General features: G+C 44.1%; 1 protein-coding gene across 1 annotated transcript; it reads left to right on the top strand.

Moving 5' to 3' along the window:
* Positions 1-804: 804 nt before the first annotated feature.
* On the top strand, positions 805-10,295 carry STKLD1 (serine/threonine kinase like domain containing 1). Its single transcript, XM_053473477.1, has 20 exons — positions 805-906; positions 1,294-1,380; positions 2,237-2,281; positions 2,775-2,849; positions 3,582-3,686; positions 3,887-3,957; positions 4,389-4,504; positions 4,940-5,052; positions 5,258-5,418; positions 5,709-5,839; positions 6,343-6,426; positions 6,851-6,967; positions 7,092-7,226; positions 7,594-7,722; positions 8,021-8,149; positions 8,233-8,361; positions 8,501-8,641; positions 8,737-8,816; positions 9,339-9,387; positions 9,960-10,295. Exons 1-20 carry the CDS (start codon positions 892-894, stop codon positions 9,989-9,991), a joined length of 1,944 nt encoding a protein of 647 aa, XP_053329452.1. The 5' UTR covers positions 805-891; the 3' UTR covers positions 9,992-10,295.
* The last annotated feature ends 1,083 nt before the right edge of the window (positions 10,296-11,378 follow it).

Raw genomic sequence — 11,378 nt, forward strand, 5'->3', positions numbered from 1 at the left:
GGGGGGCAGAGGAGCTGTCAGGGGCAGGAGAGGGGGACAGAAGAGCTGTCAGGGGCAGGAGAGGGGGTCATGTCTCCTTCAGGCTTTCCATCCTCTTTTCACATTTTTATAATAAATGGAAATAAAACTTTATTTAAAATAATGTGAATTGTATGTATGAGAAAAGATAACAGAATGGGGATCTCTGCCACTCCTGAGGGCTATAACTCCCAGTATACTCAGCCAGCCGCAATAGAGAAAGGAGGCTCCGTGCAGAGGCAAATACATATAAGAAACCCCCGTCTCCTGTGTGATCCAGAGAAAGCGGGGAATCTACAACCGCAACCCTTACCAGGTTGTCACCCTGAGGGCAACCCAACGTCTACGCATCGCACCGTGACCCAAACCCAGGGGCCTGGTCCTTTTGGGTTAGGAAATTACCCACGCACTGTAATTCTGCCCAATTACCCCGAGAATCCACCCCTTAACCACGAGAATCCGCCTATTCACCCCAAGACTTTGCCCATTAACTCTAAAAGCTGCCCCTTCACCCGAGACGCTTCCCATTTACCCCGAGAATCTACCCCTTTACCCCGAGACGGGACCCCTCAGTTAACACAAACACATCACATAAGAGTAGCTCTGCAGAACTGAAACCAACAAGTGGCTTCACAATGGTTGGCATCGTGCGCGCCAACCCATGAATCCTGTAACGTCATCAGTGCGCGCCGAGCAGGCCGCATCGCCGATGCGTTCCATGCCCTGAATCGCGGCTCCTATGTTCCCGAGACTGCGCATGCTCAAACATGGTGCGTCCTGTTTCCATAACGACAATAAAACGCTTAGAGAGATAGGTCTTCCGCGGTACATCTTCATATTCACTAAAACATACCGCTCTGAACACGCCACGCCATGAACAAATACAAGGTAATCACGAAGAATTAAAACGATCGGAGTCGGTGTATGCCCTATGCCTCATTTCCATGTCACGCAAAGGGTTAATTATTTAAAGGGACAGCACTCCTGGCAATTAGGGTTAGAGTTCTGATTACATGAGTTTATACCCCCCCAAAAAAATATTATTATTATTTTCTATACTAATAATATGACATAAAAAGTAGAAATTGATATTTTTTTCATCAAGCTTTTTCGTGAGCTATTATTATTTATTATTTTATATAGCACCACCATATTCTGCAGCGCTGTACAATGGGGCTATTGTGACTTTTCTCCATATATATATATATATATATAACTGTAATAAAAAGTGGCCCCTGAGTTGGGGGTCCCTGATTTATATTTCAATCTTGGCAGGTCCTTGAAGAATGGAAAAGAGGAGCTTTTGGGGAAACCTGTTTTGTGGAAGAGAGAGGAGGAAAAGGAAAATATGCCATAAAAAAGGTAAAAAAAAAATAAAAACAGAACTTGCCGACAGTTCGGCCCCCGTCGCCCCATCTAGTTGCCCAAAGGGTTTTCTAACCATCAATTAGCCTTTTAGACTTAAACTTGGATCAGCGAACACAACGTGCCGTTGGAACACAGGAGTGATGGGAGTGATAAAGGGCCATTGGAACCCAGGAGTGATGGGAGTGATAAAGGGTCATTGGGACACAGGAGTGATGGGAGTGATAAAGGGTCATTGGGACACAGGAGTGATGGGAGTGATAAAGGGCCATTGGGGCACAGGAGTGATGGGAGTGATAAAGGGCCATGGGAACACAGGAGTGATGGGAGTGATGGGAGTGATAAAGGGCCATTGGAACACAGGAGTGATGGGAGTGATAAAGGGTCATTGGAACACAGGAGTGATGGGAGTGATAAAGGGCCGTTGGAACACAGGAGTGATGGGAGTGATAAAGGGCCATTGGAACACAGGAGTGATGGGAGTGATAAAGGGCCATTGGAACACAGGAGTGATGGGAGTGATAAACGGCCTCTGTACGCCTATGAAGAGATTCCATTAAAAATCAGCCATTTCCAGCTACAATAGTAATTTCCAACATTAACCCCTTCTGCACTGGATTTCTGATCCATTTCATGTTATTTTAATGGACAAAATTGTCTTTTCTTTCAAAAAACAAGGACATTTCTAAGTGACCCCAATCTCTTGAATGTTAGCGCATGCCCCCCAATTGCTGACGTCTCCCTGACACACTTCATTAGCATCGGGTGCCGAATTGTAATGATTACGAACGAGGTCTCATGAAATCCGCTATATCTGTACGGCGAGATATTGACATCATTTTCCGTGTCGCAGGTGGAGTGCACAGACGAGCGCGGGGCAGATCTGGCGTTAAAAGAGGTAATTATGTTACAGGGAGACAACGAGAAGCAGGTCACCTCGTTCTTTTATGGGCCAAATTATGTTTGCAAAGTCTGTTCAGGCTGCGAACTTCCTGTCAATACATTATGAAACATAGAAACCCAGAACCTGCCGGCAGATCGGCCCCATCCGGCCCCCGTCTAGTCACCCGTTTCTCCTGCTGCAAAGACTCAAACCTTAATCAGTTGTTGGTCTCGTCTTAGATTCAGGAGCCGTATGTCCATCCCATGCGTGTTTAATACCCTCACTGTATTACCCTCTACCACTTCTGCTGGGAGGCTGCTCCACTTATCTACCACCCTCTCAGTAAAGTAAATCTTCCTTCCATTCCATCTAAGCCCCCCACCCTCTAGTGTTAATTAATTATTGATGAATAAATGATTACGTACTTTTGCTCAGTTTCTCTATTGAATATTACAGGTCAAGGGCCAAAAATGTTTCCTTATATTAAACTTTTTTGTTTATTCTTCAGTCGCTGGTTCTGCTTGATCTGCACCATCCCAACATTTGTCCATATAAGGAGTTTTTCATGTTCTGGGATAATAAGGTAAGAAATGATTGGCCGGACGGAGCTTTAACTCCAGTACTTACATTTGATGCATCTGTGGGAAGGGCCCCTTTCCCAGGCTTACAATGTATGTGTATAGGAAGCGAAATGCGTGTGTTTTAGAACCCCCCTGCTTAATTATATATCGTGGGAGAAGCCGTTTGATTGGAGGAACAGGGAGAGGCTGTCCCCATAGCTCCGCCCTTTTGTGGAAGTGCCCCGAGAGTCCGGAATAACGCAGACAGATATGTGGAGAAAGAGAAGTGCAAAATCGCTTCTCTTTCTCCATGAATCCATCTGCAATATTCTGGACTCTCTGAGCCCTTCCGCAAAAGGCGTGCAACTCAGGGACAGCCTCTCCTCTGTTCCTCCAATCAGGGGAGTGTGTTGAGACTCCGCCCCTTTTGCGGAAGTGCTCCGCGAGGCCTGGATAACGGAGCTGATATCGGGGAGAAACGGATTAAGAAAGAAGACAGAAGAACAAGAAGAGTCGAGACAAGAAGCAAAGCTACGGAAAAGGAGATGGGACACAAAAGTGGTCGTGGAGAAGGTAGGGAGACACTGAGGGAGAGTGTGAGTGAATGAGAGTGCGAGTGAGGATGAATGAAAAGTAAAAGCCCTCGGAATTTCATCCGAACCAAATGTCGTCACCGAATGGACCAAAAACGAATCGTCCAGTGATTATCTGCCGCCCAGTAAATCCAACAAACTTCTCGGACGTCCTCTCCGCAGGTCTCGTCTCTTTCTCTCTGCCTGGTGATGGAGTATTCAGGGAGGGGGCATCTGGAGCAAATGGTGAAAGCGAACAGAGACGAGAAAAACAAAATCGACGAGAAGGTAAAATCTTGGATGAGGACCAATTTAATAATCTGTGAAGTATGTAAAATGGGTTAATCGCCATAGCAACTAATGGAGTGGTTCAATCAGCAGGAGCACTGATCCATTGGTTGCTAGGCAATAAGACCACTGTTCAAAGTTTGCTCTGAAGTGGCTGTTGGTACATAACCTCCAATGTCTCCTTCCAAATCATTTTCCAGATCATTAAGACTCTGCTCGGTCAAGCTGTCGACGCGCTAATCTATATTCACAAAAAGAAAGTCCTTCACAGGCAAGTCCGAAAAAAGAGGCTTGCAAATTGAATATTTTTTTAGGATTCTCCACCAAACTTATTCTTTGAGGGTGGTAGAATAAGTGGTACAGCCTCCCAGCAGAGGTGGTAGAGGGTAATACAGTGAGGGTGTTAAACATGCATGGGATAGACATACGGCTCCTGAATCTAAGACGAGACCAACGACTGATTAAGGTTTGAGAAATGGGCAGGCTAGACGGGCCGACGGGGGCCGATCTGTCGACGGGTTCTTGGTTTCTATTTCTTTTGCTATTAATAGTTATTTTTATTTGGGTTTTATACAAATAAAGTGACTGCTTAAGAAAATCCTCCTCCCCAAGAGAGGGAGCCACGCGCGGGGCGTTAGGGCCACATACTCCTCTAGAGTCTCATCGATGATCATCGGTTATCTTTCTTTGTCTCCTCTGCAGGAACGTGAAGCCCAGCAACATCCTGATAAAGGACGAGGAAACCTTTTTAATAAGCGATTTTCTTTCGGAGACACTAATGACGGACGAAATGAGAATGAAGATCAGAGTATATCCTGGTGAGGGAACCCCGCCAGCATTTTAAGTCTCCGCTAATCTCGCCAGTGACAGAGCCAAATGTCACCTTCCGGTTTAATGGCTTCGATCCAATTCCGTTCTAGAGCGTTCCGGCTTAGCAAGCATGAACCTTTACTATAGTTATAAGAATCCTACAGCTCACAAAGCAAGAGGCAAAGATATGGCAGCGGAGATTTAGACGTAATGCAAGGAAGATTTACTTTACTGAGAGGGTGGTCAATAAGTGGAACAGCCTCCCGGCAGAAGTAGTAGAGGGTAATACAGTGAGGTTATTAAACATGCATGGGATAGACATACGGCTCCTGAATCTAAGACGAGACCAACGACTGATTAAGGTTTGATTTCCAGCGGCTGATTGTTTCTATGCCGTTACGTTTTAGGTCTTTATGTTCTAATAACGTTCTTGTCTCGCACAGAATCAAAGTTATTCGCGGCTCCGGAATCCGCCCGGCTTTCGTTCAGTGAGAAGTCAGACGTCTGGTCTCTGGGATGTGTCCTTCTAGAGATGATGACGTGTTCTTCACACTCTGTATGTTCTAGTAGTTACCTTGTGATAAATACTAAGCGTCTTGGAAAGGCCTCGATTGCAATGAAACGCCGAGATACCTGATATCTGGTTACAGAAACGTTCCACGACTGCACGGAACGTTGCGTTCTACATATTACATTTTTACACTATTTTAAGAAACTAGCAGTAAAGATTTGGGATTTACGCCTGATTTAATTCCCCCCAGAAAGCAGAAGCAGCTGCCTTACTGCAGGGGATCAAGAACGACCAGCTGTGCTTAGAGGAAGCTTTAAAAACCCTCCAGGGTTCCGTCGGCTATTCTGATGGCCTCTGCCAGGTTCTAGAGCGAATGTTACGCATTCATCCTGAAGAACGAGCCGCAGCCACGTGAGTTTGAGTCTTTACAGCAGGAGGAATGGGCAGACTATATGGGGGGGGCAAATGAGGCCGATCTGCCGGCAGGTTCTAGGTTCCTCAACGGTTTATAGATACTCTCTTCTGATCTTATGGATCTTCTGCAATAACCCTGCGTGAATCTAGGTGTTAGCCGGGTGATACAAACAGTAGCTGCTGGAATCGAAGCGCTGCGGGAATTGTTGCCGTTATATAAATAAAAGAAAATAATAATAAAATATAAATTTAACATGGCTGTTCTGGTTCTTGTCTGCAAACTGTAGAGACTTGATAAAGGACCGTTATGTCAATGAATGCCTCGTCCTAACGGCATCTCCGCTGTCTGGGCTGAAGAAGACATTAGCTGCCCGCTCAGCAGACGAGTTGGATGATGGAGGAATGGAAAAAGTTCTAGGTATGGGGATCTATTCATAGGAATGATAAAAAACTGGCAATTAAATTAAAGCTCTAGCCCATATCCAGAAAAAAATAATCAGGAAAGACTAAAGGATCTCAATATGTACGAGTTGGGAGGGGGATGGGAGAAACATTTAAATACATAAAGGGGTTCAACAAAGGACAGGAGGGACAGGAGAAGAAATGTTATAACAAGAGGGTGGTAGATGAGTGGTACAGCTTCCCAGCAGAGATGGTAGAGGGTAATACAGCGAGGGTATTAAACATGCATGGGATAGGCATACGGCTCCTGAATCTAAGACGAGACCAACGACTGATTAAGGTTTGAGTCTTTACAGCAGGGGAAACGGGCGACTAGACGGGGGCTGGATGGGGCCGATCTGCCGGGAGGTTCTGTGTTTAAAAAAAATCCAAAACAAATGGAAACCATAAAAAATAAGTAAACACGCGTGTATTTTCTGCCTGTGCCGAATACATTCCTCATTCTGTTTCCGTGTTCAGCGTTTATGCGGATGTACAGTGAATATGAAGATGCTCAGACGGCGGCACTCAGACGCCTTTCCAAGTTGTCCGCAGACAGAGACGGTACGCGTCAGAATGCCACAGCGTGCGGAATATAATTATTATTATATCATTAATATTATTAGTATAACTATGTTTTTGTACCGGGAGCTTTCTGTTTTGAATACATCACTTCTAAATTTGATTTCAATTAGTGCGTTATAACTTAAATTAGTTGCCTTTGTTTCCAATATCTGAGTCTACGTCCTATTTCCAGATTAGCCATTAGCGGCCATCAAAATAACTACCATTCACAAGTTTGGGGTCACTTAGAAATGGCCTTGTTTCTGAAAGAAAAGCACATTTTTTTCCATTAAAATAACATGAAATGGATCAGGAATCCAGCGCAGGCGGGGTTAATGCTGTAAATGACTATTGTAGCTGGAAACGGCCGATTTATAATGGAATCTCTTCATAGGCGCGGTCTGATACTATTGTACTTTCATAGGTTTTTCCCCAAAAGGAGATATAATGCAGCACATAGTGGAGGCTATGAAGCTACACAATGATTCCGTGGAGATACATCTGGAAGGCTGTAGGATACTGAAGGATCTTCTATCTCAAGGTGAGACATGAAAGCCATTAATGTTCTGCGTTAGGGATGATCCCTCTAAGTCGTTTTTCACTTGAGGTCTCTTGATCCGGGACCCGGCCCGGAATCCATTCTTCTCCCTTCTCGTACGCTTTAGATCACGGCTTCGATGACGTCCCTTTGGCAAGTAACTCCCTGATCACCTGTCTGGTGGCAGCCGCGAGGAAGTTCTCCGAAAGCGGAGATCTGGTGTCTCTGCTCCTCGAAGTATTGATGATGCTGTCCACTAACGGTAAGGGCGCCGTGATTATTGCAGTTTTGATAGCAGTTTAAAAGCATGGCTCGCTCTGATCATCGGACCCTCTACTGCCCTGTGGATAAGCAGACTGGGGCAGATATCATTTGGTTAAAATGTATCCACCTAGCGTTTCCTCTCCGTACCAGACAGCAACCATTGTGTGGGGGCTCCTAGCACTTTGACAGGGAACCCCCAGCCCGGTGTGATCATTCATTAAATGACAATATGTTTATCACTAGATATTGTAAAGATAACTGAATTGCTTAAAGCCGGGGCAACTTGAGTCCCAGTACTCAGGAGTTTTAAGGGCATCTCGGTTAAGGGACTGTTAAAGTTATCTGACGGCTGTTGGTTTCATTAGAAGCGGCCGCCGAGCTGCTGGGAAAAAGCGGATTCCTTCAGGACACAGTGAAGATTCTGGAGCGATCACACGAGCGCAGAGACGTTAGCCTGTCCTGCTGCGGCCTTCTGTGGTGTCTGGCGATGGCAGGTGAGTCTTTCCAGATGAGTATTAGGGTCATGGGAGGTGAATTTAGCCAGCTAAGTCTCAAAGTCATAAAATAAAGAGAAGTGAGAGTAAATCCACTGCTCTCAGCAATCATTCGGGGTGGAGAACTCATTGTGGTGGAGAACTCATTGTGGTGGATAGCTCATGGTCGTGGAGAACTCATCATGGTGGATAACTCATCGCGGTGGATAACTCAACATGGTGGACAGATCATTCATGGAGGATAAATCAGCCTTGGATGATCTGTTTTGCTAAAAACCTTCTTTTGCTCATGTTCCAGAGAGCTGTTCTCAAGTAGAATGGCTGGAATACAGCGTGCCGGTGATCTACACGCTGATCCGGAAACATCTTCATGATGGACAGCTGGTGGAATCGGCCTGCTGCTGCCTCTGGATATTATGTCTGAAAGGTGGGTTCGAACGGCCAGCAATCCGAAATACTGGTACAATATACCTTGGGTCTAAGCACTGCTTTATAACCCTTGCTTAATAGGTTGTGTGTTGGAGAACCAAATAGAATCGATTATCTTCGTCCTTCTGGATTCTCTTCGGACTCACCCAGACCGTCCGGTTCTCGTTAAGAACGTTTGTTTGGCAGTCGCCGGTCTGCTGCGAATCTCTGGTATGTAACAGAAAACGGGGATTGTGATAAAGCTGATGATTCTAAAACTGCATGTTTTCTAAATGCGCTTCCAATTATAAAGGTGTCCGTGGGGAAGGGGACCGGGCACGATTCATACGTTTTTCTCTCCATTCTCCAGAATTGGCGGCGTATCGGATTGTGGTGCCGGTGTCAGGGAAGAGCAGCCTCTCCCTCATTACCGCCGCTTACCTCACGCACTCAGACGACCCAGAGATTGTGGAGAACATCTGTCTGCTGTACCGTGAGATGGCCCGTTACGGTACGTTATTCTCCAGCAAGCAGAGATTCAGCGGCCGTGTGTATTCCGGGGACGCTTGGCCAAATCCAGCCCGATAACCATCTCCTGTATTGCAGAGAGCGTGAGAGCAGAGCTGCAGCTTCAGGACACGGAGAGGCTGATGTGCGAAATAAAAGAGAAATTTGCATCGACCGAGGTACGAAAGCTTTCACATGCGGTCAGGGGTCCGGATTGATCGCCTGTCAAGGGGGTAAATGGTCCAAGGCTGACCAGGGTGGTTTACTGAGAGCATGAACGGGGCAGAGATCTGCTTCACAATTAAGGCTCGTCACCCTTGTGCGGTTTTCTTACGCAGAGCTATGATGTTATGATGTCATGCGGCGGTGACCTAGAAAAGGGTATAGATAGCTACTTGTGATGGAGATCAGAGATCTCTGCTCCCTCCATTAAACCACCTCGGAGGTGCACAACTCCGCACGGCTATTAAGATTGTAGGCTTTCAAACCTCTAAAGGTTGGGCAGTATTTCCGCAGGTATGCAGGTTTTTAAAATTTTAATGGATTTGGACTTTTATTATTATTTATATAAAAGAAAATGGTATTTTTTTTGCTAAACATTGAAGAACATGGTGAAAGCAAATGTGTCTGCTTAATAATGTCCTCCATCAGCATCCGAAGATGGGCAAAACCCATCTTTTTATTCTTTGTCTTTTAATTAGGAGATTGTTAACCTTGCGGAATCCACCCTTTCCAGACTGGGAAATAAAGGTAAGGTTTTGGGTAAATTATTAAAAAATAATAACATTTTCAACCATAAAGGGCCATTGGAACACAGGAGTGATGGGAGTAATAAAGGGCCACTGGAACACAGGAGTGATGGGAGTGATAAAGGGCCATTGGAACACAGGAGTGATGGGAGTGATAAAGGGCCACTGGAACACAGGAGTGATGGGAGTGATAAAGGGCCATCGGAACACAGGCGTGATGGGAGTGATAAAGGGCCATTGGAGCACAGGCGTGATGGGAGTGATAAAGGGCCTCTGTACGACTATGAAGAGATTCCATTAAAAATCAGTTTCCGGCTACAATAGTAATTTAAAACATTAACCCCGTCTGCGCTGGATTCCTGATCCATTTTATGCTACTTTAATGGACAAAATATGCTTTTCTTTCAAAAAGAAGTTAATTGACTCAAATCTTTTGAACAGTAACGTATGTATGTTTAACCGGTCACCAACCCTACCTCTCCTATAACATTTTTTTTAATAAGGAAAGCATATGAAGAAGTTATATTACTAAAAAAAAATAATTTTCCAATATTTTTGTTTTGTTTCTAATAGGCAATCTCCCCACAGCGCCCGTGTCAACGTAACTCCAAGGCTATGAGGTTCTTAATGGCTGACCACAGAATTAAAGTCTATAACAGCTGGTCATTGGAACTATGGGACATGGTAAAGATCAAAAAAATAAATGACAAAACCTCAAAATTCTACTTCTTTCACATAAACGAAACAAGACTTGAATTCACCTGCATGCTCAGATTCCAGTCCGTGCAATCATTTGTTCTGCGGAGCCAAGGAATGAGATATTCTCTTCTGATGAGAGCTGTCCGTAAGAAAGAAAGAAAGAAAGAAAGAATTAAAGAAAGGATTAAAACTCTCCTTTTTCGAATAGTGTTTTTTTGCACGCGCTTTCACTCAAATTTTCTAAAATCCATGGGTTTTGCGTATCAGAGGATCTAAAGCCGCAACAAATAAAACCGTATGAACCGATGGGTGGGAGAGACATTTATACCCAAGCTTATGCAATAAGATACCCCAACTCACTATACATTCACCCAGATTTTTTGCTCTACTGCTACAATTACAATGTATACAAACATACTGTACCGTTCAGAAGCTCGGGGTCTCTTAGAAATGTCCTTTATAAAAGAGAAACAGATTTTATACATTAAAATAACATGAAATGGACCAGAAATCCAACGAAGACGGTGTTAATGTTGTAAATGACTATTATAGCTGACTGATGGTTAGAAACCCTTTTGCGATGATGTTACAGCCAGAAGTTCCTTTGTTTTTTTAACTTCTAAAATTATAATGTAAATATATTTTGACGAGTCCCTTACAGCACTAATGTATTCATTTCTATAGGTCAAAAATAAAATTCCAGATGTAGAATTCAGGGCTAAAACATATGAAATCAGAACAGATGCACAAAAAGTATATTATGTACGCTCATAAAATATTCCAGGTCTACTTCAAAATTTCCATTTTCATCAATTTATTAAAACAATCCACAACAATTTGGAAATTAGTGCAATTTCCATCTTGACAAAAAAAAACTGACAGTATGTCCTGGAGGGAAGTAGAGAAGCCCAATAAACCTTTATACAGAGGCTTCCATTGAGACAAAAATTATACTCAGATTTAATAAGTATATATTCCGATGGAGAGTGGTTACAAATTTCAAATTGCTGTTTTTTCCCCCGAATATATTTTCTGATTATCTAGTTCTCAAAGGATCCAAGTTCTCCAAACATTCCACAAACCAAATCTTCTCTGTCTCTTACATCAGAAATTAAACTTTTTGGGTAACCATTCTGGCCATGGAAGGTGTAGAAGACACAGTGAAACAGTTTATATCGATTCGCTCTCAGGGACCCGCTGGACAGACTGTGTCTTTTACGCCATCGAGCAACCAAGATGACATGTTTTGTTCCCGGAATTTTCTGTTTCGGTAAGGCACGTGGTGATAGAAAC

The sequence above is a fragment of the Spea bombifrons genome, chromosome 8 (genome assembly GCF_027358695.1).
Source record: "Spea bombifrons isolate aSpeBom1 chromosome 8, aSpeBom1.2.pri, whole genome shotgun sequence".
Taxonomy (NCBI): domain Eukaryota; kingdom Metazoa; phylum Chordata; class Amphibia; order Anura; family Pelobatidae; genus Spea; species Spea bombifrons.